At 39.4% G+C, this 25,757-nt stretch overlaps 1 protein-coding gene, 1 long non-coding RNA gene and 1 pseudogene across 2 annotated transcripts in view; 1 reads left to right on the forward strand and 2 right to left on the reverse strand.

Moving 5' to 3' along the window:
- Positions 1-469: 469 nt before the first annotated feature.
- On the reverse strand, positions 470-9,712 carry LOC110214801 (uncharacterized). The gene is made up of 2 exons (XR_002326373.2): positions 9,525-9,712; positions 470-606 (listed from the first exon to the last, which is right to left on the reverse strand). It is a non-coding gene; the product is annotated as an uncharacterized LOC110214801 (long non-coding RNA).
- A 66-nt stretch (positions 9,713-9,778) lies between these two features.
- Positions 9,779-25,757, forward strand: part of URB1 (URB1 ribosome biogenesis factor) — a 91,860-nt gene continuing 75,881 nt past the window's right edge. Inside the window, 4 exon segments of the mRNA XM_078146568.1 lie at positions 9,779-10,017; positions 15,370-15,509; positions 16,948-17,099; positions 18,752-18,884. Of these exon segments, the coding sequence (XP_078002694.1) occupies positions 9,879-10,017; positions 15,370-15,509; positions 16,948-17,099; positions 18,752-18,884 (564 nt within the window). The 5' untranslated portion in view covers positions 9,779-9,878.
- On the reverse strand, positions 21,960-22,625 carry LOC110214799 (casein kinase II subunit beta-like; annotated as a pseudogene).

Raw genomic sequence — 25,757 nt, forward strand, 5'->3', positions numbered from 1 at the left:
AATACAGTCATCAAAATACATTTTTTAGAAAAGCTCACAGTCAAGAACCTCTACTTTAAATGAACTGCTGGTACTGGACCCGTGAGTACAGATTGGGTTAGTTCTTGGAGATGCCTAGATTCTGAAGAAAGAGGTCATGCTCTTTTGCTCTCATTTTTTATTTCTTTTTCTTATTTAAATTTCATTTTCTATTTCTTTCCCCCAGCTCAGAGCCCAGGGGAAAAAATCACTTAAAGCTTTAGTTTGGCTTATGTCTGGTCTCCTAAAAAGGGGAGCATAGTATACTAAATAGGTCAGATCGAGGACAGCTATTTATTTCCTTCGAACAAAAGAAATGCAAAAGACTCACAAGCATGTATTGACAGAGACTTAAACATGAAGCAGTAACTTGTAATGCCATAGTATACTCTCCTGGTAGGCTGATGCCTAAAACGTCAATGCTGCAAGCAAAACACAAGACATTTTGCAATGGTGCTGAAGAGGCATTTATTTCATCTTCCACTCAGCTCTGCATTATCTGAACGGCTCTGGTTAGCCAGACCAGTGGTTGGGCTCATCCTGTAGGTTGTCATTTTTTTCTTCTGAGCCCTGAAGTAGCAGGGGCACCTATCAAAATATAACAAAGGAGTCAAGGTACTTTCTAGATAATTACTCTCAAAAAGTCTGTTGGGATCACTGCTCAGGAACCTAGTTCAGGTAAAGAAACACACACACCTGAAGAGAAAGGGTGGGCATTGATTCTAACTTAGGTTCACTTAGACAGCATGTGTTTGAAATCACCATAATTGCCTGCAGTGAGAAATGGGAAAATGAAATCCATTCCTGTAGCCCCCTTGCTGGAAGTATCAGAGAGAAAAAGTTCCTAAGTCACACAATGAGAAGAGAAAAAGAAGAGAGAAGCAGAGGGCAGAATCACTCCTTTTAAAGTCTGCTGATTAGGTGGCTCTTCCTGGCTCAGCTGTCTGACAAAAGATAACTGTCAACTTTTCATTTTGACATGTGTTGGATAGAACTGGCCAAAGGTAGTTTCTGGAACATAATAGTAGGTTCATTTATTGTTCTCTTCCATTTTAAAAGATATAGCATAATTATGGTATATAATTTACAAATATTGTGGTCTACAGGATAGACAGCAGTAAAGGGAAACAAAGAGGATAAGCATCAACTAAACACAATCAGGTTTAGCATATGTAACAACACAGATCACTTCTGGGCCTCTCTGATGCAGCTTTGACACATTCTGGAAGTAGGAATTTCTACACATGGAACCCATCTAGAAACCTCTAACTGCACATGTCTTTTGTTAAAAGGCTCTCCCAGAAAGGGGAAGAAATAATTCACCATCAGAAGGGAGCCAGTTCCAAGGACAGCACATGTGGCATTAGAAGGGACACAGCTCTAGGCATGCTCTACGGGATGTGCACTAGCCAGAAGTGATGGGGGAGGGGTCCCCTGATTATACCCACTGCACAGAGATCCTTGATGAACCTGAGAAGGTAAATAGGGAGGGTCAGAAGCCAGACTGCAAGCAGCTGAGAAATGAGTAGGTGATGATGAATGAGCAGAGATAGAAAGTAGGAGTTTGGCAGTAAAAGGGAGGATAGCTTGGGGGGTGGGGAGTGGGCAGAATAACAGGATCTAATGAAGGTTTTTTAAGGATGAAAGACACCTGAGAATGTTTTTAAGCAACATGAAAGTAGCAAGTTGATAGGGAGAGATTAATCTTATGATCAAGAAGGAATTGTCAATTGGAAAAACTGTTAGAAATCCTAGAATGGAATTGGACCATTCAAAAATAGCAGTCGGTCTTTTGAACAAAAAAAGGATCAGATCACCCCCTGAGCCTGGAGTAAAGAAAGAGAAGTCAGGTAAAGATTTAGAAAAAGACTGAAGTGTGGCATAGGGGAGATGAGGGAGATCATGATCGATAGCCTTGATTTTTTCATAAAGTAGCAAGGTCATCTAGTAAGAGGTGGGTTGGTATTGGAGGGCTTAAGAGAAGTTTTGGAACACTTCATATAGACTGTGTGGTAAAGAGTCAATGAAAGAATAATAAAAGGATTGCAGTGAGGGCGTCAGGGAGATTCAATTACTTAAGATGAAATATTATAAGATAAAATCACAGCTCACTTCATTCTACAGAATGGATTCCTTCCTTGTTATGAAATACCTTATTAAGGCATGATGTCATGGATAGAGGGCTGGCTTCAGAGTCAGGAAGACTTGGGTTCAAGTTCCAACTCTGAAACACATTGACTGTGTGAACACTTAATATGTCAGCTTCTAAGGCTATAAATTGCAGGGTAGGTGCTATTCTACATTGGTAGAGAAAATTTCCTAGTGCAGTGAAATCATAGGCTTAGTTAAAAAAAAAAGACACTCTCAGATGAGTTTGATATGGTTTCTGGATGCATTTCTCCTCTTATATGCTTCCATTGCCTAGAAATAGGGTAGTTATAAAATGTAATTTTTAGTAGCATAATTATGCTATGTCTTTTTAAATGGAAAAGAACAAAAATAAGTGAACCTACTATTATGTTCCAGAAACTACTTTTGGCCAGTTCTATCCAACACATGTCAAAATGAAAAGCTGACAATTATCTTTTTTTTTTTCAAAATTTTTCTTCTCTCTCTCTCTCTCTCTTCTGTCTCTCTGTCTCTCTCTCTCTGGAATTAGCATTTTTTTCTACCTTGTCTCTCCCCCAAGCAAAATAAATCCCCACATTGGCCATGTCCAGAAATGTATGCCTCAGTCTACATTTTGAGTTCATTGCTTCTCTGTGAGGAGGTGGTTGGGTAGCATTCTTTATTATCAATCCTCTAGAATTGGAGTTGGTCATTGTATTGATCAGAATTCTCAAGTTTTTCAGTTATTTGTTTTTACAATGTTTTTATTATCATATAAATTGTTCTCCTGTTTTTCAGTCTTCATCAGTTCATACAAGTCTTCCCAGTTTTTTTCTGAAACCATTGATTTAGTTACTTCTTGCGGTATAATGATATTCCATTCCTTTATGTACCATAATTTGTTCAGCCATTACTCAAATGATGGGCAACTCCCTTAAGCTTCTAGTTCTTTGTCACTACAAAAAGAGATGCTAAAAATATTTTTATCCAAATTGGCCTTTTCTTCTTTCTTTGAACTCTTTTGGGGAAGAAGCCTTCTAGTACTAGAATAAGTGCCACTTATGAGTATGCAAAATTTAGTGATTTTTTTGGCATAGTTCTAAATTGCTTTCCAGAACGGCTAGACCACTTCACAACTCCACAGTTTTTCCCAACGTCACGTTCAACATTATTAGCTCTACCAACAGTGCATTAATGTGCCTATTTTCACTCATTCCTTTTTGAATTTTTGCCAATTCAATTGCCAAATTTAGCACTTCAATTCAAGTTGGTGGCTGGAACCACTGAGTTGGTTGAATCTGTATTTCCCTTATTATTAAGGATTTGGGACCTTTTCATATGGCTGTTGATAGCTTGAATTTCTTCCTTTGCAAACTGGCAATTATCTTTTCCCCCCAAACCTCCTTTTTCTCCTGACTTAACTGCTTCTGTCCACCAGTCCCCTGGTCTCCCATATTTGAAATCTTGGCATTATTTTTAATTCTTCATACTCTTGCCTCTCATATCGAATCAGGCATCAAGTCAATGTTACCTTTGAAACAGCACTCACATCCACCGTCCCCTTTCTATACTCACTGTCACTATCCTACTACAGGCCCTCATTACCATTGCTTGAATATTGCAATAGCCTTAGGTCTTTTTATCTTCATTCTCTCCTCTTCTAAACTATCCTTCTCATTGCTGCTGGATATATTTTCCTTATTTCATAGAATCTCACATTTGAAAGAGAACTCACAGGCCACCTATTTCGACTTGTGCCTGGACACCATAACTAACCAATGGTCATCCAAGTTTTGCTTGAAAACCTCTAATGAGGGGGAAACCTACTAAGTCAAGAGGCAGCCTATTACACTTTTGGATAGCTGTAATTGTGAGGGCCACCAAGTACTGACCAACAGCCACCAACAGACAGACACAGGAACCCTGGGAATGGCAGTACCCCTCAGACCACTGCTCCTGCTTCCAGCCCAGCCCGAGCCCTCACAGACATCATCCAGAGAGGTAGCTTCTGTGGAGAAGGGGGCTAGTCATTCCAAGTAGTGCCAACCAACTATCACCCATTGGGCAGGCAAGTCAGTCTAGCTGAAGCAGCAAGGCATGCCAAGGGAGAGACAGGAGGCAGCGTGTGCTAGGCAAGTTAAACTAACCCACTACCACCATATTGACTATCGTCCCTGCTCAGGCTCTGATGGAGACAGCCCAAGTCAAGACCTCAAACCCAAGAGTCTTTGAATAGCAAAGTTTCCAGACATCATTCTTGGAAGCAACCTCTGTGGAGAGGTAGCCTGGCAATTGCTCCTGCGGGTGCTACAGACACAGCTTTTGAAGCCTCCCAAAAGAAAGTTCGTGTCACCAATGTCCTTGGTACTGTCAAATAGTTCAATATGATAAAATGAATTGATTTTTATCAGTGGAAATGACATTAAAATAGAGGCATTCCCAACTGCTTTGATGCTGAACCCAAAGAGCCATGAGACCTTTCTATCTGATTTGCAGCTAAAACTTTGCAGTATGTATTTTCTTCCCCATTAGAATGTGAGCTCCTTGAGAGCAGACTGGCTTACTTTTCATCCCTGCATTTTAGTGCAGCACTTTGTACATGGAAAGCATGTAATAAATGCTTCATTCATTCACGCATTAGGCAGCTTCCCCTTACATTATGTTCAAATCTGGCTCTTTGGTGTTTCTACCCATTGCTCCTATTTCTTCTCTCCAGGATCAAGGGGAACAAGTCTGATCCTTCTCCTGTAACAAGGTTTTGGATACAGTTGAAGATAGATATCATGTCTCCCATAAGTCTTTTCTCCCCCAGACCAAACATTTCCAAATCCTTAAGCTGGTTCTCATGGAATATTATCTCAACTGCTTTTACCATCCAACTTTTCCTGGTCTGGACGCCCTCCAACGTATCAATAGCGTTCCTAAAATGTAGTGCTGAGGTCTGAATACAACATTTCAGGTGTGGTCTGGTCAAGACAGCACACAGGACAAGCACTTACATGGTCTTGGACTTATATCTGCAGCCTTAGACTGCCCTGTTTGACTGCTGGTACTTTTTTTGTTCCTATTTAGCTTATAGCCAATAAAAACCCTAGAGCATTTTCAGATGGCTACTGTCTAACCACACTTCCTCATGTAGTATTTCAGTTGATTTTTTAAAACCCAAGTCTAAGACTTTACATTTATCCCTATTAAGTTTCATTTTATTAGACTCAGCCAAAAAGAACCCAAAACTTTCAGCCCAGTGTTCTAGCCTGTGGAGACATTTTTGGATCCTAAATCTGTACACACATTAGCTATCCAAACTGGCTTTGTGTCATCTGTGAATCTGATTCATTGATAAAAATGTTAATAAAAAAAAAGCTTGGAGCCTAGCCAAGCATGGATTCCTAGGGCCCTCAACCAGAAATAGAGCCTCACTAACTACATCAGGCACTTCTTTCAGTACTCTGAGATGTAGTTCATTTGGGTCTGGTTACTAGAACTCAGTAGGAGCAGTCAGGTGCTTTTAGTATCTCCCTATTTATCTTTGGTTTCAATTCCCTTTTGGCCATTTTTGTTCTGTTGTTCCAGTCCAAAGTCATTCTCTTGAGAGAGAAATCAGAAGCAAAGTAAGAGATGAGCAGCCCATCTTCTTTCCTCTACCATTTATTACTGACCCATCTACCTCTTTCTATACCAAAATCCATTTTAAACAAATTCTTAACACATAATGCTATCCAGCATATAAGCACTCAAATTAATAAAAGAAGAAATTTAACTTGGTGGTATCACAGATTTCCAGATAGTATTAATTTCTTATCTAATAAGTTATAATTCATTAAGATATCTTTTATTTAATAAGAGTTAATATCTATCTGGCATATTAAGGTCTGCAAAGCACTTTACAAATATCTCATTTTATCTTCACAACAACCTGGGAGTTGGGTGCTGTTATTATCCTTATTTTACAGGTAAAGAAACGGAGGCTGACAGAGGTTAAGTGACTTGCCCAAGGTCACACAGCTATTAAATGTCTGAGCCTGGATATGACCTTAAGTCTTCCTGATTCCAGGTCCAGGGCTTTATCCACTATTCCTTCTCTCTCTTCCTTCCTTTCTTTTTCCCTCAGGTCTTTCCCTCTCTCACTCAGGCTGGAAATCTAGTGGTTACTCTCAGGCTGACCCTACTGCTGATCTGTAGAGAAGCTTTGATTTGTTCCATTTCAGAACTGGGCTGGTTTGCCTCTCATTGGGCAGCTTGGTGGCCTCTTGCTTCTGGAAGGCCCATAATGTTATTGTCATACTTAAGTGTGGACACCCACCTGGCTTTGGCCCTAGTACTGCAGCTCAGAACTCCCAACTCAAGCTATCCACCAGCCTCAGCCTCCCCAACAGCAAAGATTACAGGGGTGTGACATCATGCTTAGCACTAAAATATTTATTAAAATATTTTTACAAAGTAATGATAGATATATCAAATGCTAACCTAGCAACAACATTATACATATATAAAAAACATGACTATTCAAAGGTTTACTGTGATTTTGTTAGGATAGGGAATAATTTCACTAATGCAGATGGCATCCTGTTTATGACTTATCTACTAAATCCTGGGCAGTTAACTTGGGTTACATAGTGCCTAGGCAGTGTCTAGGGTCATACAGCTAGTAAATGTCAAAGGAGTGAATATTTGAACCCAAGTTTTTCTGGCTGCAGGGTGAAACAGCAACAATCTCGGATATGAAGTTGATATCACTCTGATGGCAGAAAGTGAAGAAGAATTAAGAAGCCTCTTAGGGGACAGCTAGGTGGAGCAGTGGGTAAAGCACCAGCCCTGAAGTCAGGAACACCTGAGTTCAAATCCAGCCTCAGACCAAACACTTGACACTTACTAGCTGTGTGACCCTGAGCAAGTCACTTAACCCCAATTGCCTAAAAACAAAACAAAAGAAGCCTCTTGAGGGTGAAATAGGCAGTGTCAAAGCTGACTTGAAGCTCAACATCAAAACAACTAAGATGGCAACTGGTCCCATCACTTTCTGGCAAATAGAGGGAGAAGAAAGGGAAGCAGTGTCAGATTTTAGTCTTGGGCTCAAAGATCACTGCAGATGGTGAATATTTAAATTAAAAGACACTTGCTCCTTGGAAGGGAAGCTATGGCAAATCTGGACAGCACATTAATAAGCAGGTATCACCTTGCTGGCAAAGGTTCATGTAATCAAAGTCATGCTTTTTCCAGGAGTAATATATAACTGTGTGAGAGTTGGATTGTGAGAAAAGTTGATTGACAACCTTTGATTTGTAGTGCTGGAAAAGACTGTTGAGAGTCTCTTGGATAGCAAGAAGATTAAATCAGTCAATACTTAAAAGAAATGAATTCAGTCATTGGAAAGTCAAATGCTGAAGCTGAAGCTTAAATATTTTGGCAACATAATGAGAAGACAGGACTCATTGGAAAAGAACCTGATGTTGGGAAAGATTGAAGGCAGAAGGAGACAGCAGAAGAGGAGATGGATAGATAGTCATGGAAGCAATGAACATGAGCTTGGACAGACTTCAGGAGAAAGTGGAGGACAAAAGGGCCTGGTGTGCTATGGTCCATGGGGTCCCAAAAAGTTGGACACAACTGAACGACTGAACACCAACAGTATCTTTAATAACATGCTGACTATACACATAGGGTATTAGAAAATAAGGTATCAAAACTTAAATTCACTGAAACTTTAAAAATATATATTTTCAGTTCTGAGTCTTTCTCTTCTGCCTGTAGCTGCTCCCCCATCCCCAATGAGAAGGCAAGAAATACAATACTCATTGTACATATGAAGTCATGCAAAACATATTTCCACATTAGCCATGTTGGGGGGGAGGGAGCAAAAAAAAAGTGGAAGAAAATATGCTTCCTCCTGCATGTAGAGTTCATCTGTTCTCTCTCTGGAGGTGGACAGCATTTCCTTTCAAGTCCTTTCAATTAAATCTACCGAGATTTTTGAGACATCCTGGATTCATGATATATCTCAAATTCTATGCTTTGTAATGCATTTTTACATTATATTTTACCTTCACAACAATAAAAGGAAGACAGGGTGGAAGGAAAGGTGTGTGTCTGTCAATCAATCAATCAACAAACATTTGTCAAATACTTATTATGTGCCAGGCTGTATACTAGGCATTGAGCATACAAAGAGGAAAACACAAGGTCACTGCCTTAAGGAACTCCAATTCCTATGGGAGAGACTACATGTAAACAAGAGTGCACATACAAGATATATATTGTGCAACCTGGATATATACCCTAAAGAGGTATTGAAAAAAAAAATCTCCATGCATACCAAAATATTTGTAGCAGCACCTTTTGTGGTAGCAAAGAACTGGAAAGGAGGTAGAGGTCCATTGATTCAATGACTAAAATTGTGGTATATGAATGTAATATACATAAATGAATGTAATGGGATATTACTGTGCTGTAAGAAACAATAAATATGATGAGTACAGAGAAGCATGGAGAATTACCTGAACCGATGCTAAGTAAGCAGAGCCAAGAAAACAATATACACAATGACTATAAATAACATAAATAGAAACATCAAAAAAAAAATTGGAGAGTGAATGTTCCAAAATTACGAAGGACAAGGATGTCCCCAAAGAAATATATGAAAAAACTCCTGACACTTCTTTGAATATTGTAAAGTACAATATTATATGTACTTTTAGATTTTTTTTTTGATGCATTGTTGGGTTTTGCTGCTTTTCTTTTTTCTTATTATTTGTTATATGGGATGGCAGGGAAGGGTTGAGGGGAAGAATTCTGGGATAAATGTATGCAATGTAAAAACAAAAGATACTCCTAAAACTAGTTTTATAAACATATATTTAATGTAAAGGGAATTTAATGGTATGGGATGGAGAGAAGGAACATAGACCAGGAAAGGCTTACTGAAGGTGGGGATTTAAGCTGAGTCTTGAAGGAGATCTAGAGTCTTTTTCCAAAGCAATGGATTCAATATTTATGTATTCCATGCTCCCACCATAAACAAACAAATAACTAAATTCTTGCTCGTTGCTGGAAAGCGAAGTAAAGCACAAACTATTTCTGGAAGTTATCTGATCAGGACCAGCAGACCAAAATACCAACTTCCAAAAACCTACAATTTACACTCTATGTAGCCTAATAGTCTTACCTAATGTCACACAACAGGTAATAATAATTAATAATACTAATAAGCCTTTATATGGTGCTTTAAACTTTGCAGAGAGCTTTGCAAACATGTTCTCACTTGATCCTTACAAGCCTGAGAGGTAGGTGCTGTTATTATCTCCATTTTACAGATGAGGAAAATGAAGTAGGCAGAGAGTAAGTGACTTTGGCCAGGTCATACCGCTAGTAAGCAACATGGGGTCTGCATTTGAACTCACATCTTCCGGCCTCCAGGTCTGCGCTCCAACCTGCTTCCTGCGAATTCAGCAGCTAAGAGGACAGCAGGTTCCTACATAGGACCAGGTGCACAGACCTATGAGGCAAGCGCAGGAACATTTTGTGCGCCTGCGCATTCCCAGCTCGCAGAGAAGCCCTCCGGTAACCAGAAGCCCCGCCTCCCCGGGCTCGCGCGCCCGCGGAGCGCCGCTTGGGGCAAGCTCGGCTCCTTCCGGCCTCGCTCCATCGCCTCCTCCTTCCGCCCCACGTGGTGTAGCCGGCGAGCACACCCTGTCCGCGCTCCGCGCCCGACTCCTCCGAAGATATCCGCGTGGGCTCGTCCCGACCCTCGGGCCATGGGAAACCCAAAGAGGAAAGCCCTTACAGAACAGGGACAGGCGTCCTCGTCCGGCCCTGTGAAGAGGCCTCGCGGGGAAGACTTCACTGGGCAGCAGTTTAAAGCTCAGCTCAAAGACCCTCAAACTGTGGTGTCAGGTACGCATTCCGAGCTGCGGGGTCAGGGGTTAAAGGGCGGGCGAGGGGCGGGGCTCCCGCAGGCACGTGGTGCTGACGGGACGTCTGCCCTGGGCTCACCTGAGGTGGTTCTAAGACCGTGTTCAGCGTCTCGAAGCTCCCACGTTGTCCCGGGGGCTGCGCCGACGCTTCTGGAGGTCACGGCAGCCTTATCTGTGGGAGTCCAGTTAGAGCCTCACCAAGGACCCTTTCAGTTTTAGGGTTCCATATCGGTCTGTCCGTCCTCCACTCTGCTGTCAAATCGACCTTTCTAAAACCCAGATCTGATCTTGTCGCTCCGCTTGTCCAGTAACCTCCAGTGGCTCCCTGTCACCTCCAAGATCAAATACGAAATCCTCCGAGATTCAAAGGCCTTAAATTACCTGGTCCCTTCCTACCTTTCTAGTCTTCTTACACGTTAGCCCCCTCCATGCACTGTTGCAGAGCAGGGACGCTGGCCTTGCTGGACAGACCATCTCCTGCCTCTGGGCATTTCCCGCGTGCATTGAACTCTCCTCCCGACTTCTCTCGTTTTCTTCGAGCCACTTCTAAAGTCCCACCTTCTTCAAGAAGGCTTTCCCAGCCCTCCTTAACCTTAGTCCCTTCCCTCTGAGACTATCTCCACTTTATCCTGTATATCTCTTTTTTGTACATAATTGTTTGCATGTTTTTGCCTTTCTTTGTATCCCAAGTGCTTAGCATTGTGCCTTGCACATAGTAAGAGCTTGATACGTTCTTGTTGACTTGACAACTAATATTTGTGACTTATAAGAATACTATAGCAAAAACTAGATCTTCATTAAAATATATTTAATGGGACCTTTACATGGTTAAAAAAAAAGTTTGCCATTCAGTTTTATGACCAGTATTTTAGAGCAGGAGTCCTCTGTCTGAGTAGTTTATTTAACTAGATTCGTAGAAATTAGAGTTGGAGGAGACCTTAGAGATTGTCTGGTCCCATAACCCATTCTGTACAGAAATCCCCTCAGCGGTGGCCCAGAGTTAAGTCAGAGCTATAATTCAAACCCAGCTTTTCTCTTCAAATCTGGTGCTCTTTTCACTATACCACACATAAGGAATTCACATGCTGAATCTAGGTTAAGATTTTGATGAATTCTTACTAGCGTTCTGATCCTGGCCAAGTCAGTTTATTTCTCTGAGCCTGTTTCCTTATTTGTAAAATGGGGACTATGTGTACTCCAAAATGTTTTGGAGAAGGGGTTTTGTAAAACCTTTAAATGAGCCATGTTATGTCACAAGGCAAGTCAGTTTGGTTTTTGAACAGGTCTGAATGTTAGGAAGTATTTACTTCTAGTCTGTTCACAGTTATTAATGCAGCAAATACATGTGAATTTTATATTTTATGGTATTTACATTTAGAAATAAATTTTAAAATAAAATATTAAATATATTTAGCATTATATTTATATAACTTACATGTTTAAGATTATACAGTGTCTAGTATTTGTATTATGATCTAATTTCAATACTTCACAGATCTGTGATTTCATTGGTGGCTGTACAGTGGCCATCAATGGAAACAACAACCCCATTGTGTGGATTTAATAGAAAGACTGAGAATTTCTGTGGCTGAAAATTGCCTTGGTCCATGGTCAACCTAATGATAAGTTTCTCCAAACAGTTCAGCTGGTTCTTGGATGACAGACGTAGTCTTTAGGCCCCTACTTAACTCCTTTCCAGTTTGGTAGTACATACCAATGTTTAAATGAATATTGATAGTAGTAGTAGTAGTAGTAGTAGTAGTAGTAGTAGTAGTAGTAGTAGTAGTAGTAGTAGTAGTAGTAGTAGTAGTAGTAGTGGTGGTGGCAGCCATAGCAGTAGCAGCAGCAGCAGCAGCATTTTTATAAAACTTACTATGTTCCTGGCACTGTTAGGTGCTTTAGAAATATTGTCTCATTTTATCCTCATAGCAACCTTTGGAGGTAGGTGCCATTATTCTCCCCATTTTACAGTTGTGGAAGCTAAGGCAAATGGGTTGCCTGGATAGTCAGTAGCTAGATTTGAACTCAGGTATTCCTGACCTCCAGCCCAGAGGATAGTAATCCATCTGGCTGTTCAGTAAAATCCACTGGCTTAGCCTTTGAGATCCCAAGATCATTTCCATTCCAGGATAAGGCATTGGAATAGTATGTTAGGGGAAGATTATAATGTAATACTTCAAAATAATTCTGTGAAATGGGCAATAACAGCAACAATAATTATATTTATAATAGTAGCTGAAATTCATATAGCCCTTTATGATTTTGGAACTGTCAGGAAACATTTATGAAGCACTTACTATGTGCCAGTCACTTATAAAACAATTACCTAAAAAAAAAGGAAAAAAATTATCTACAAGCATTATCTCACATGATTCAGTCAATCAGAAACTTTTATTAAGTACTCAGTGTGTGCCAGGCACTGTACTAGGTTCCAGGGCTACAAAGATAAAAAGGCAAAAGCCCTTGCCCTTGAAGAGCTTACATACTGTAACTGCAAATTGGGTAGTGCCTGTGTTATTTCCTATATTGAAGAGTAGATAATGAATTTGAGACTCAGAGGTGATGTGCCTGCCCAAGATCACGTGGCATGTAAGTGGCAGAGCTAGGATCTGAACCCATGTCTTGACCGAAGTCCAGTGTCCTTTCCACTCTACCATATGGCATCTTCTTAGTAGTGTTTGAAAATCTTCCATTATTTGTTTTAATTGTCAGTGTGGTATAGTGGATGGAGAGTTGGCCCACAAAGATCTGGATTCAAATTTTGCCTCTAAAAATTACTGACCACGTGGTATAGTGGATGGAGAGTTGGCCCACAAAGATCTGGATTCAAATTTTGCCTCTAAAAATTACTGACCACGTGACCCTGATCAAGTCCTCTCAATGCTCTGGGCCAGTCTCTAAGATTTTTAGTTGCAAACAAGTTGCAACTTGCATTGGTAGAGGGAATACTATTCAGCATTGTTAAATTGTAATCCCTTTGAGGGCAGCACTTGGCTTTTGCCTCTTTTTGTGTCCCCAGCACTTAGCATAGTTCTGTGGCACATAGTAGGTGCTTAATAAATGTTTACTGATTGATTGAAATATGTAGGTGATACCAATGAAAGAACTATTCCAACTTCTTGTAAAAAAAATTACCTGTGTCTGGTAGCTCTACTTCCTCTTCACTCTCTTCTGTCAGAACTTTAGTGTCTTCACTGCAGTCTTTAGTTGTGGATCATAACTTCTGTTGTGACTGGACTTTGTTCTCTGTCTGTCCCGTGAACTTGACCTTTCATCTTTCACTTCTGTGCTCCAATAAAAGCTGTTGTCATTGTCTGGATATGCTCTCATCTTGCCTTTGAAATCCTTTTGAAATCCTAATCTTCCTTGAAGGCCGCTCTTAGGTGATGCCTCCTCTAAGGAGCCTTCACTGACACGCCTTCCCACTCTTCAAGTGTTTGTGTTGTATCTATCTTCTAGTAAACTCTAAACCTCCTGAGCAGGAACTGTTTTGTTTTTATCTCCAGTAAGAAACACAGTACCTTGTGTATAGTAGGTGCTTAACAAATGTTTGTTGGAGTGACTTGAAGAATAGAAAAAGATGAAGACAGTTTTTCTCCCCCTTTCCTGGATATAGGGTTAATCCTAGACCAAAAAGATGTATTTTTGTTTATTTTGTTAAGTATTTTCCAGTTACATGTAAAATTTTTTAATATTCATTTTTTGAAATTTTGAGTTCCAAATTCTTTCCCTCCCCTTCCCCACCCCTTGAGAAGGCATGCAATATATTGCTTATACGTGTGAAGTCATGCAAAACATATTTCTGTATTATCCATATTGCAAAAGAAAACACAAAGAGAAGGTGAATAAAGTTTTAAAAGTATGCTTCAGTCTGCATTCAGAGTTTATCAGTTCTCTCACTGGAGGTGGATAGCATTTTTCAGTATGGGTCTTTGACTTGATCAGAGTAGTTGATCATTGTACAGTATTGCTGTTACTGTGCACAATGTTGTCCTAGTTCTGCTCACTTTATTCTGTGTCAGTTCATATAAGTTTCCCCAGGTTTTTCTGAACCCAACTTGCTTGTCATTTCTTATAGCACAATAGTATTCCATCACAATCATATACAGCAACTTGTTCAGCCATTCCCCAGTTGATGGGCATCCCCTCAGTGAAAAGAACTGCTTTAAATATTTTTGTACATAAATGTCCTTTTCCCTTTTTAATGATCTCTTTGGAATCTAGACTTAGTAGAGGTATTACAGGGTCAAAGAGTATACACAATTTTAAAGCCCGTTGGGCATAGTTCCAAATTGTTCTCTAGAATTGTTGGACCAGTTCACAACTCCACCAACAAACAAAATTTTTAAGATTCAAGGATGCTGATGGTAAACTTGATCAGTCTCCTTTTTTACAGCTAGATGGAACAGTAGATAGAATTCTGGACTTGGAATCAGGAAAACCCAAGTTCAAATCTTGTCTTAGACACTTACTAGCTTTGTGACCTAGAGTAAGTCACTTAACCTCTCTTGGCCTCAATTTCTTCATCTTTAAATTGAGAATGATAATAGTTCTTACTTCAAAGGTTGTTTTGAAAATCAAGTGTGATAATCTATGTGAAATGATTTCCTGACCTTAAAATGTTATAAATATTGATTATTCTTATTCTTATTATCATCATTCCCCATTCCCCAGGTTCCCAATAGTCTCCTGCTTTTCCAAACCCCAGCTTTGGTACTCCTCCTGGCCTTTTTCATCCTTCAGAGCTCTTCATAATTCAGAATTACCTGCCTTTCTTGTCTTTGCTTCCAGATGGAATTTATATTCCCTCCTTACTTCTCAGCCAGGGAAAAGCACTCTGAGTAGATTTAGTCACACTAATGTGTGAATGACTAGGTCATAGAATTATAGTCACCTTAGAAAGTCAACTACTGTAGTATAGTTTCTTTTTACAGGTGAACAGAGGTCAGAGAAGTTAAATGACTTACTCTTAAGTGTTTGTATTTTCAAAGGGGAGATTCCTGTTAATCCACATACTTCTTAATTGGCGGGATTTCAGACAGTGTTACAAAATGAAAGGGAAAAATTCAGGTTAAATGGGAGAAAACACTAGCGTTCTCAGACTTCTAACTTGCCTGGTCAATACCTCTAAACGTCCCCTAATTTTTATGCTTTTCTTCCTTTACTTTTGAGGCCACAGATTCCCCAAAAGCTCTTAATTTTTTTTCCCCATGGTGGTTCCCATGGCAAAAGTAGCTGTAGTGAGGTAAGAAGCATCAGGCTGTATAGTAAGTAGTATGTTTCTGAGTTAAAGGTTACTTCTTTTAATGCCTGTGTGTAACTTTTGTTTCAGCTTTGGAAACTTTTATCTCTGTTGCCAGAATGTTACCACAAACTGGACTATATGATGTCGTGGAAGGATATATAAAAATTTCTGTTGAGTGTTCAGAAATTTTCCAACTTTTAAGTGGAGAGAAAAGAACTGAACATGAAGTAAGTTTCACCTGAACATTCATTACAAAGGAAAAATGACTTATCCTGTCGTCAGTGTTGATATATGAGAAATGGCATCTACATGTACATTAGTAAGATTGATTTTTATCTTTATCTTTGTGGTTTCTAGATCCATACTTTTTTATTTATAACGTTTAAAAAGTTTTGTTGATGCCCTTTGCTTTTATATCACAACCATTTTCAGATATACCCCACTCCCCCTTCTCCTTCTAACTGGCTTTACCCAGTAACAATGACAAAGTCAAAAACAACCAACACGCTGACAACATGTGACAGCATCTGCAACATTCCATACCCCAGTTCCCTCTCTCTTTGATGAAAGGAGGATAATACACTTTCTCATCTGTTCTCTGGGACCATTCTTGGTCATTGTAATACAGAAAGGCCATTTTTATATTATAGTTCTTTCTATTTACATTGTTGTTGTTATTGTGCAATATTGTTTCCATGGTTGTACTTACTTCACCCTACATTGGTTCATATAAATCTTTCTGTGTTTCACTGAATTCCTCATATTCGTTGTTTCTTATTGGATAGAAATATTCCGTTATACTTATACACCATGGTTTATTTACCCATTTTTCAAAAGATGGGCACCCACTTTGTTTTTAGTCCTTTGCTATGACAAAAAAAATGCTGTTATTAATATGTTGGTCTACATGGGACTTTTATTCCTATATGCCTAGGAGTGGGATCTTTGGGCCAAAGCTTGTGAACATTTTTATCATTTTTTTTAGCACAATTGACTATTGTTTTCTGGAATAGTTGGATGAATTCATAGCACATTCAGCAGTGTATCATTCTGCCCATCTTCCTGTAGACCCTTCAACATTGACTCTTTTTATTATTTGTCATCTTTGTCAGTTTGCTAAGTGTGAAGTAAAACCTCAAAGTTTTAATTTAAATATCTGTTTATTATTAGTGATTTGGAGCACTCTTTTGTATGGCTGTTAATAGTTTGTAATTGTTTTGAAAACTATTTGTTTATGTCCTTTGGTTGCTTAAGTCTTAGGGATATTCATGTCTTTTGAAAGAATTCTTGTGATGAATAGTAATTTTTTGGTATTAATGTAGTTTAGTGGGATAGCATTTTACTAAAGATAGGTTTGAATATTACTAGTTGTAAATACAGAAGACAAAAGATAGTTAAAGATGAGAACACAGATTTTAAAAAACAGCAATATTTCACAGGTTTTAGAAATAAATGGAGTTGACTTTGGTCTCTTCAGAATTCTAAACAGTTGAAAATTTGGTTTGGGGATCCTTGGTAAACCATTTGAAATCTTGAGTGTTTGTAAAAATCTTTAGCTATTAAGATATTAGAAGATAATAAAGGAGAGCTATAATCAGGATGGGGTCTTTTTTGTTCAGAAAGCAAAAGATGAAATTTATTAAAGTCTTAATTTTATCTTTTCAGAGGATATTAATATTTAAAACTTTAGAAGCCATATTACTGCGAACAGCAGGTGATCTTTCTCATTTTCATGTTGTGGGAACCAACATCATGAAGAAAGTTATGAATAGCCATATGAAGCTGATTTATGAATCACTGAATGCTTCAAGTTACAAGTAAGTCATTGGCCATATGTTAACAGAACCAATATGAACTATTCTAACTTGTTTTTGCTGTTAATGAAGACTTTTTGCCTTCAGACTTTCCTAGTAAAATCTGTTTGTCATTTTTAATACTATTTTTCCCTTCCCCTTTTTCCTTTTCCAGTTAATCAAGAAATACTTATCAGACCCTATTATTTGCTGCCATTATGTTAAGTACTTTGGTGGTACAACAAATAAAAGCTTATATCTTGGTTGGGGAAAAATGTATATGTGAAATTATTACTGAAGTAGACCAACATTTAATAAAAAGCTATAGTATACAGCATTTAAAGTTAAAGATTGGAGCTGTAGGGGAGTAGAAAGAACATGGAACTTGGAATTAGAAGATCTGAGTTTTGAGTTTCAGCTGTCCTGATTGCTCTCTCTGACCTTGAACAAGTCCTTTAGCCATTCTGGGCCTTTATTTCCTCATCTGTAAAATGAGTATTAGACTAAATAATTTTTAAAGTTCCTTCTCACGCTAATAGGTTAAGATCCTACACTACTAGTCATGTAATTATCATCATACAGCATTATACAGCATAGTATCTTCCTCTTATGGAAATGCATGCTATCAAGGGATAGTTTTCCTTTTTATCTCCCAAAGGCAGAAATAAACTCATATGATTATTTACATTAGGTGCACATACCCATTCTTGAAGTCTCAAAGCAGTACATCATTATAATCTGATGTCTTTTGTCCTTAGTTTCCCCAAAAGCAGGAACTTCTATTTATAGGCATTTTAGAGCCAGAAGGAATCTTAGAGGTCTGGTCTAACCACATCATTTTATAGATGAGGAGATTTAGGCCCAGAGAAGGGGAAGTGACTTACCCAAGGTCACACAGTTAGTAAGTTGAATCAGTATTTAAAACTAGGCAGATGCCAAATACAATGATCTTTCAGTTATACCATTTTACTTCTCTCCATGTACACTTTCCCTTTCTTCTCTGAGCACATAATGGCTTCCTCCCTTTTTCCCCATTTCTCCTTTGGGGACCTCTCCCCCTGACACTGCTGTCACTCTGGTTCAGGCCCTTATCACTTCATGTCTGGACCATTGCAGTGGCCTGCTGGTTGGTCTTCTTGCCTCAAATCTCTTCATTCCAGTACATCTTTCATTCTGTTGTCAAAGTGATTTTCCTTAAGCTTAAGTCTGACCATATAAATTTCAATGACTCTCCTTTTTCTCCAGAATCAAATATAAAATCCTCTGGCATTCAAAACTCTTCATAACTTGATCCTTTCCTACATTTCCAGTCTCCTTATACCTCACACCCCTCCATGTAATCCGTGATACTGGCTGTCATCCATGTCTGAAATTCTCTCCCTCCTCAATCCTTATCTCCTTCAGGTTTCAGCTAAAATCCCACTTTCTGCCTTTGCTGTTTTGCTTTTTTTGCTATTTTGCTCTTTTTGCTATGTTGCTTTTCTTCGTATCCCCAGCACTTAGCGTAATTCCTGGTACATAGTAGGTGCTTGGTAAATTCTTGTTATCTGACTGATTAGCTGACAGTGCTTCAATATTAATGGACCTTGCACTCAAAAAAGTTGGTTTCACTCTAAGATCATGTGTACTTCTGCTATTTTGAATTAACTTTATATTTTCCTTTATTGTGCACGTAGAATGAGTCAAACCTGCTTGAACCTCATGTCAGCTATGGTGGCACAAGGTCCAGATGCTGCCAGGGATTTCTATAGTCGTTTTGACTTCAATAAAAACTCGTTGTATGGTTTGGTGAAAATAAGAAGTCCAAAGGTAAAGAACATTTGAATATTTTCCTTTAAAATGTTTACTTTCCTTTCTCTTAATTTTCCTCTATTTCCAAACTAAGGTGTGATGGATATGTGAAAAGGGTGTATTTTGTGAACTTTGGGGGTGTTTGGTTCTGGATTTGACTCAGGCTAGTCTCCTGGTAGTTTAGGTGTAATATTGGAACAAAATGAGGCACCAGTGGGTCATTCAGCAGTCAACAAAAGAAGATTTATTTAGCCTTATCCAGAGAATAATTAATAAGGATAGGCATTGAGAATCCTTTGAATTGATTTAGCTGAGCAAATCTCCCATCTCAGTCCACCAGGCAAGCATCTCAAGGCCTCCCCAGCCCCTCAGGGCCACTAGCAGTAAATAATTGATATCAGCAGTTTGAGTCTTTAGTCCCCTGAGGCAACCAAGTCTTAAGGAATATCTTTATACCTTTTAAGGAAAAAGTAGCCCAACTTGCATGGGGAAAGGGTTAAGATATTGCTGCTACCCAGGGAGTAAATTGTGTTGAATTATTCTTTTTTCTAGGTAACAGAAAAAAATTATAAAACAAATTTTATTATTTTGTTTGTTTAGAGATCTCCTTTTTCCCTTCCTTCCTTGGTCAAGAATCAGGGAAATTGCTTAAATATTGTAAGAATTGCTTGTTAAACCAAAAACTCACTCCTAACCAGGATTAAGCCTGGACTTGTAGAATGGATGAATGAACTTTATCCGAACTGCCCAACTTGGCCAATGCCAAGTTGACAGAAGGGAGATATTCAAGGAAAGAAAGGCAGCTTCATTTTGAAGTCACATTGGGAGGTAGACCTTCTATGTGTAGCAGATGGGAAAATGCATCTCTGCTGGGCAGGTTCTGGTAGCTTGGTGAATGGCTGAATGGGATGTGAAGCATGGTTCTAGAATGACTGTATGTAGAATGATTTAGATGAGATTTCACACATACCCGCCAGTCAGAGCTCAGTCCTAGGATGGAGTCCTAAAGCTGAATGTATTAATTCTTTCATATGCACTTCAGATTTCCATGCCCTTAGATATCATTTCTGAAATTATGCACTCTTTGCTTATATATAATTCCATTTAAAACATCTACATACACAGCCTAGATGGTAAGCAGAGGGGGAAAAAGGAAAAGAAGGTTTGGGTCTGATGTCAGAATGCCCAGGGGAGATGGTATCAGGGATAAAGCATATGTAATCAGGAATCTTGTGGGGCAGATCTTAGAATCTAGGGAATCAAGCTAGCTTGATATTAGCAGCTTGGTATCTCAAATCATTGTTTAGCGATCTCTATAAGGTTTAGTTTACAATGTGGCAGAATAAGGAGTTGACTACACTTATTTTTAGCCTATATGGGATGGTCACTTCTCAGCTTGCTGTTTCATTCATTACCATGTTTATTCTCACTATCTTGAGTTCTAAGGTTATCCAGGGTATGTTTAGATATTTTGTTATTAATTACTAAAATTGAAACACTTCTGATTAATTAGCTTGGAGCCCTACCTAGGATTATTAAATATTAAACACTGATATTGAACAAACTAAAGAAACTTCTATTACTTTAAACAGTTGCTCTTCACATATATGTATGTATGTGGAGATAACATTTGTATATACACGTGTAAATGTAGATATACTAATTCTTCTAACCTTATTTACTGAATTTGGACTTTTTTTGACAGCCATACTCCTCTCACTTCTGGAGGAAATGTCAGGGCCTTGTGTTGTCCTAGTCTGTATTTTCTGGGGTCCCTCTGCTTTGTTCTCTGGTTATCTGACTGCTGTGTTCTTCAAGGATTACGGGGCTCAGTCCAAGGAGATGCAAACTTCCAGTAGTCCTTAAGCAGTCTGATTGTTTCTTTGCTGGACTGAGCTTTCTAGACTCTAGACTTTGGTTTTGTTTCTAGGCAACACATTTACAGACTTGCTCCTGGGTGGTAATTGAGGGTACAGTTGCTGGTCCTGTTAACTAGCTGGTAGGATCTTTATATTTAGAGCGATAGAGCTGTAGGCCCACCTTGGTCCCTCAACCCCTGCCCTGGTCACTCACCCCCAGCGGAGTCCTAGATACAGCTCTTAGATATGACAGCTACCAGCCCTTCCTGGTCTGTGTCCATGGTTGAATCCAAGATCCTGCTCTGACTACTAAGCTGCTAGCCTACCCCTGGTCTTCATTTGCCTGGTAGTTGAAACCAGAATCCTATTCATATGTCAGAGCTTCAAAGCTACAGTCCCAGCCCTGGTCTAAACTTGGGAGTTGAATCTGGGATCCTTTTGGCCTACCTCTGTTTCATAGTTCTTGCCCTGGTCACTTGCCTATGAGTTGATTTTATGATCTTGTCCTGGGAAAATGGCCTCCTGTGGTTTCTCCTTGGATTTCTGTGATCACTACCTGGTCTGGTGCTCTTAAATTTTTGTTGGAGGGATTGTGAGCTCTATTGGTTCTTCAGCTCCACCCTTTTTGCTGGTCTCTTCAAATGGCTTTATTTACAGATGACATATTTTGTAGTTTCATCATTGTTTTCCTTTGTGAGTATTGATTTATTCTTGTTGATGCTTCCTAGTATTATCACTTTCAGTATGGGAGTGGGTGGGTGGGTGGCAGTGGTAGTTGATCTTGGCATTACATTAGCCAAAACATTTTCGGCTTTCTTTGCGATGGAATGACTATAAAGGCCGAGTGTTTCTTTATAGGAAAGGTGAATTTGGAAGCAAATCTCCATGGAAAAATCACTGACCCTGGTAGTACTCTTCTAGCTCAGAGAACTTGTCGTGGCATGTGGTGGGAAGTGATCATTCACTTGGGGAAGAAATGATTTCTTTTCCTGAAGTAAGCTAGTTAAATTTTTTTTTTTGCCTTTTCTTCCACTTTATTTCATATTCCTACCACACCACCACAATAATGACTTCTTAATTTAAACTAAAAACCATTAGGGGTTCTGGAAAGGGGTGTGTGTGTGTGTGTGTGTGTGTGTGTGTGTGTGTGTGTGTGTGTGTGTGTGTGTGTGTGTGTGTGTGTGTGTGTGTGTGTGTGTGTGTACTGGGGCAGGGGAGGGGGAGGAATGGTGTCACAGCCTGAGGTGTTGGGGGGAGGGGAGGAGACAAGTCAGCAGATAGTCTTGACGGGGCTCTTGAAGTTGCTGGCTGCCTGAAGCTGCACTTGATAGGCCATAGGGTGGATCTTGAAGCCGTAGAGCCTGGGCACAAATTGGTCGGCAGGCTGTTTGGGCCTGTACTCAGGACTCACCATGAAGAGCATGTGGGGAAAGCCAGTGCCAAAGTAAGCACCATCTGTGTGGTGGTGCTTGGACGACTTGGGGCAGTAAAGCTTCACCATGGCCTCACCTGGTATGTCTGACAGTCCGATGGGCAACTTGGGCAGGTTTTCATAATATAGATGGGGACAATAGCCAAAGTCTCCCTGCTGTTACTTTTCTAACATCTGGGCGATACCGTGGTTTGTGAGGATGTAGTGGGCATGAATTAGTCCATACAGCATCTCGCCTACCTGCTACGTCAGGTCACTCTGGTTGGGGTTGTCCTCCAGCTCCTCATCAGGTTCCAAGTTGAGCATCATGTCTAGTACTTGGCTATAATGGGGCACTTGTTCGTTAAGCACTGTGAGGTTGAATTTGTTTTGGATGTAGTCTTCATCCACCTCGCAGAAGAATTCATTGCCATGAAGCCCACAGAACCATGAGATCCATGATACTTTCTCTGAGCTACTCATCTTTATGTCAGCTACCGGGCTGGGGAGGGAGAGGGAGAAGTTGCTTTTAGGGGCAGCTGTGGCAGCAGCAAAGCCGTGCAACAAAGGCGAGGGACCCGACTGCGGCAGACCAGCTAGTAAATTTTTAGAGCGTTTTTTCTTCCCTGTGGAAACCAGTCCTATTAATATTACCTAAGCCTAGGTAGAATGAAACCCTTGGAAGTCATAACTTCAGAGAAGGTTTTCATGATTGTTCAGTGTGTGCAAGCATATTTTCTTGTTTGCAGCTATCGTTATCACTATGGTTGATGGGTTCTGCTCAAGGGAGATGGAAGTATGAATGATGGGTTTGTAAGAAGGTTCTAAAACTATTCCATATGGCTCTGTTTCCCCCCCCCCGTGGAATTTCTGTTCTTAAATAGAAAGCATGAAATTGAACATTTTTATTATTTAGTGAGAATATCCATTGGGCATATGTATTAGCAACAAGTTATTTAAGTGCTTCTTTTCATTTGCCAAATCAGCTTCTTCTGACTTCTTCCAAGTGCTCTGAAAGCTTCAAGTAAGCCCTCTCCAGGGGAGAGGGTGTTGGTTTCAGTCAGATAACTCAGATTAGAATCCTAGCATATTGACTTAGAAAATCACAAATAACTATGCTGTGTTGTATTTTTGTTTATTTGTTAATAATTTCCCAATTGCATTTTTAATTTATCATTTATTTTTAACACTTTTCAAAGTTCTAGATTCTCTCCCTCCATCCTGTACCCTCCCACACCCACTGAGAAGGCAAGCAATATATCAATTATACATGTGAAATCATGCAAAATGTATTTCCATATATATATATGTATGTATATATGTATATATGTATATATATATATTTGGTACTTACATGAAATTCTTTTTTTTGATGCTTCTATTTTATTATATTTTTAAAAAAATTTTTTAAAGATTCATTAATTTATTTATTTTGAGTTTTCAGCATTCACTTCCACAAGATTTTGAGTTCCAGATATTCTCCCCATCTCTTCTCTCCCCCAACCCCAAGATGGCATGCATTCTAAGTACCCCTTCTCCTAATCTGCCCTCCTTTCTGTCTCTCCCCCGTCTTCTCTTATCCTCTACCTCTTCTATTTTCTTGTAGGGCAGGATAGATTTCTATACCCCATTTCCTGTATATGTTATTTCCCAGTTGCATGTGAAAACAATTTTTTAACATTTGTTTTTAAAACTTTGCTTTCAAAATTTTCTTCCTTCCTCCCTCCCCACCCACCCTCATTGAGAAGGCAGGCAACTCAATACAGGTTATACTTGTGTAGTTATGCCAAACACTTTCATAGTAGTCATGCTGTGGAAAACTAACTATATTTCCCTTCATCCTATCCTGCCCTCCCTTTATTCTATTCTTTCTTTTGACCCTATCCCTCCTCAGAAGTGTTTGCTTCTGATTACCCCCTTCCCCAATCTGCCCTTTCCTCTCTCATCTCCCTGCTCTCTTATCTCCTTCCCCCCTGTTTTCCTGTAGGGTAAGATAGCTTTCCATACCCAATTAAGTGTGTATGTTATTCCCTCCTTAAGCCAAATTACCTATGAGAATGAGATTCATTCATTCCCTCTCACCTTCGCCCACTTCCCCTCCACTGTAAAAGCCTTTTCTTGTCTGTCTTATGTGAGATAATTTACCCCATTCTACCTCTCCATTTCTCCTTCTCCAAGTATAATCCTCTCTCACCCCTTAATTTTATTCTCCAGATATCACTCATTCATCTTCAACTCACCCTGTGCCCTCTATCTATACATATAGTTTTTTTCCCCCAACTACCCTAATACTGACAAAGGTCTCATGAGTTACAAATGTCATCTTTCCATGTAGGAATGTAAACAGTTCAACCTTAATAAGTCCCTTATGATTTCTCTTTCCTGTTTACCTCTTCATGCTTCTCTTGAGTCTTGTATTTGAAAGTCAAATTTTCTATTCAGCTCTGGTCTTTTCATCAAGAATGCTTGAAAGTCCTCTATTTCACTGAATATCCATTTTTTTCCCCTGAAGGATCATACTCAGTTTTGCTGGGTAGGTGATTCTTGGCTGTAATCCTATCTCCTTTGCCCTCCAGAATATCATGTTCCAAGCCCTGCAGTTCCTTAATGTAGAAGCTGTTAAATCTTGTGTGATCCTGATTGTTTCCACAATACTTGAATTGTTTCTTACTGGCTCCTTGCAATATTATCTCCTTGATCTGGGAACTCTGGAATTTGGCTATGATATTCCTAGGATTTTTCCTTTGGGGATCTTTTTCAGGAGGTGATCGGTGGATTCTTTCCATTTCTATTTTACCCTCTGGTTCTAGAATATCAGGGCAGTTTTCCTTGATAATTTCTTGAAAGATGATGTCTAGGCTCTTTTTTTGATCATGGCTTTCAGATAGTCCAATAATTTTTAAATTATCTCTCCTGGATCTATTTTCCAGGTCAGTTGTTTTTCCAGTGAGATATTTCACATTCTCATCTATTTTTTCATTCTTTTGATTTTGTTTTACAATGTCTTGATTTCTCATAAAGTCACTAGCTTTCAGTTGCTCCATTCTAATTTTTAAGGAAGTATTTTCTTCAGTGAGCTTTTGGACTTCCTTTTCCATTTGGCCAATTCTGCTTTTGAAGGCATTCTTCTCCTCCTTGGCTTTTTCGACCTCTTTTGCTATTTGGGTTAGGCTATTTTTTAAGGTGCTATTTTCTTCAGTATTTTATTGGGTCTCCTTTAGCAAGCTGTTGACTAGTTTTTCATGATTTTTTTGCATCACTCTCATTTCTCTTCCCAGTGTATGTAACACCCATTGGCTATCAAAAGACTAGTAACAGTATGGATCTTTTCAGAGCCATGGTAACATTCCGGGGCCGAGAAATCTACTACTATTTGTTGTATTCCGGTGACATGTACGTGTGTGTATGTATGCATGTATGCTTGTGTGTGTTCATGCACACGTCCTTTGCTAAAGGCCTACTCCAATGCCATGGACCCTGGATCAATGGAGCACAAACTGTGACAGGTCCTAAACCAGAAAAGCTTTCAGTAAAACCCTAACCATGGATCTCCAGCTGGGCCTTGAGGATCCAGCCCAGCTAAGTTTGACTTAACACCAAAAGTTGCACCATCTGGTGATG

This window comes from Phascolarctos cinereus, unplaced genomic scaffold (assembly GCF_003287225.1).
Source record: "Phascolarctos cinereus isolate Bilbo 61053 unplaced genomic scaffold, phaCin_HiC Scaffold_726;HRSCAF=1367, whole genome shotgun sequence".
Classification (NCBI taxonomy): domain Eukaryota; kingdom Metazoa; phylum Chordata; class Mammalia; order Diprotodontia; family Phascolarctidae; genus Phascolarctos; species Phascolarctos cinereus.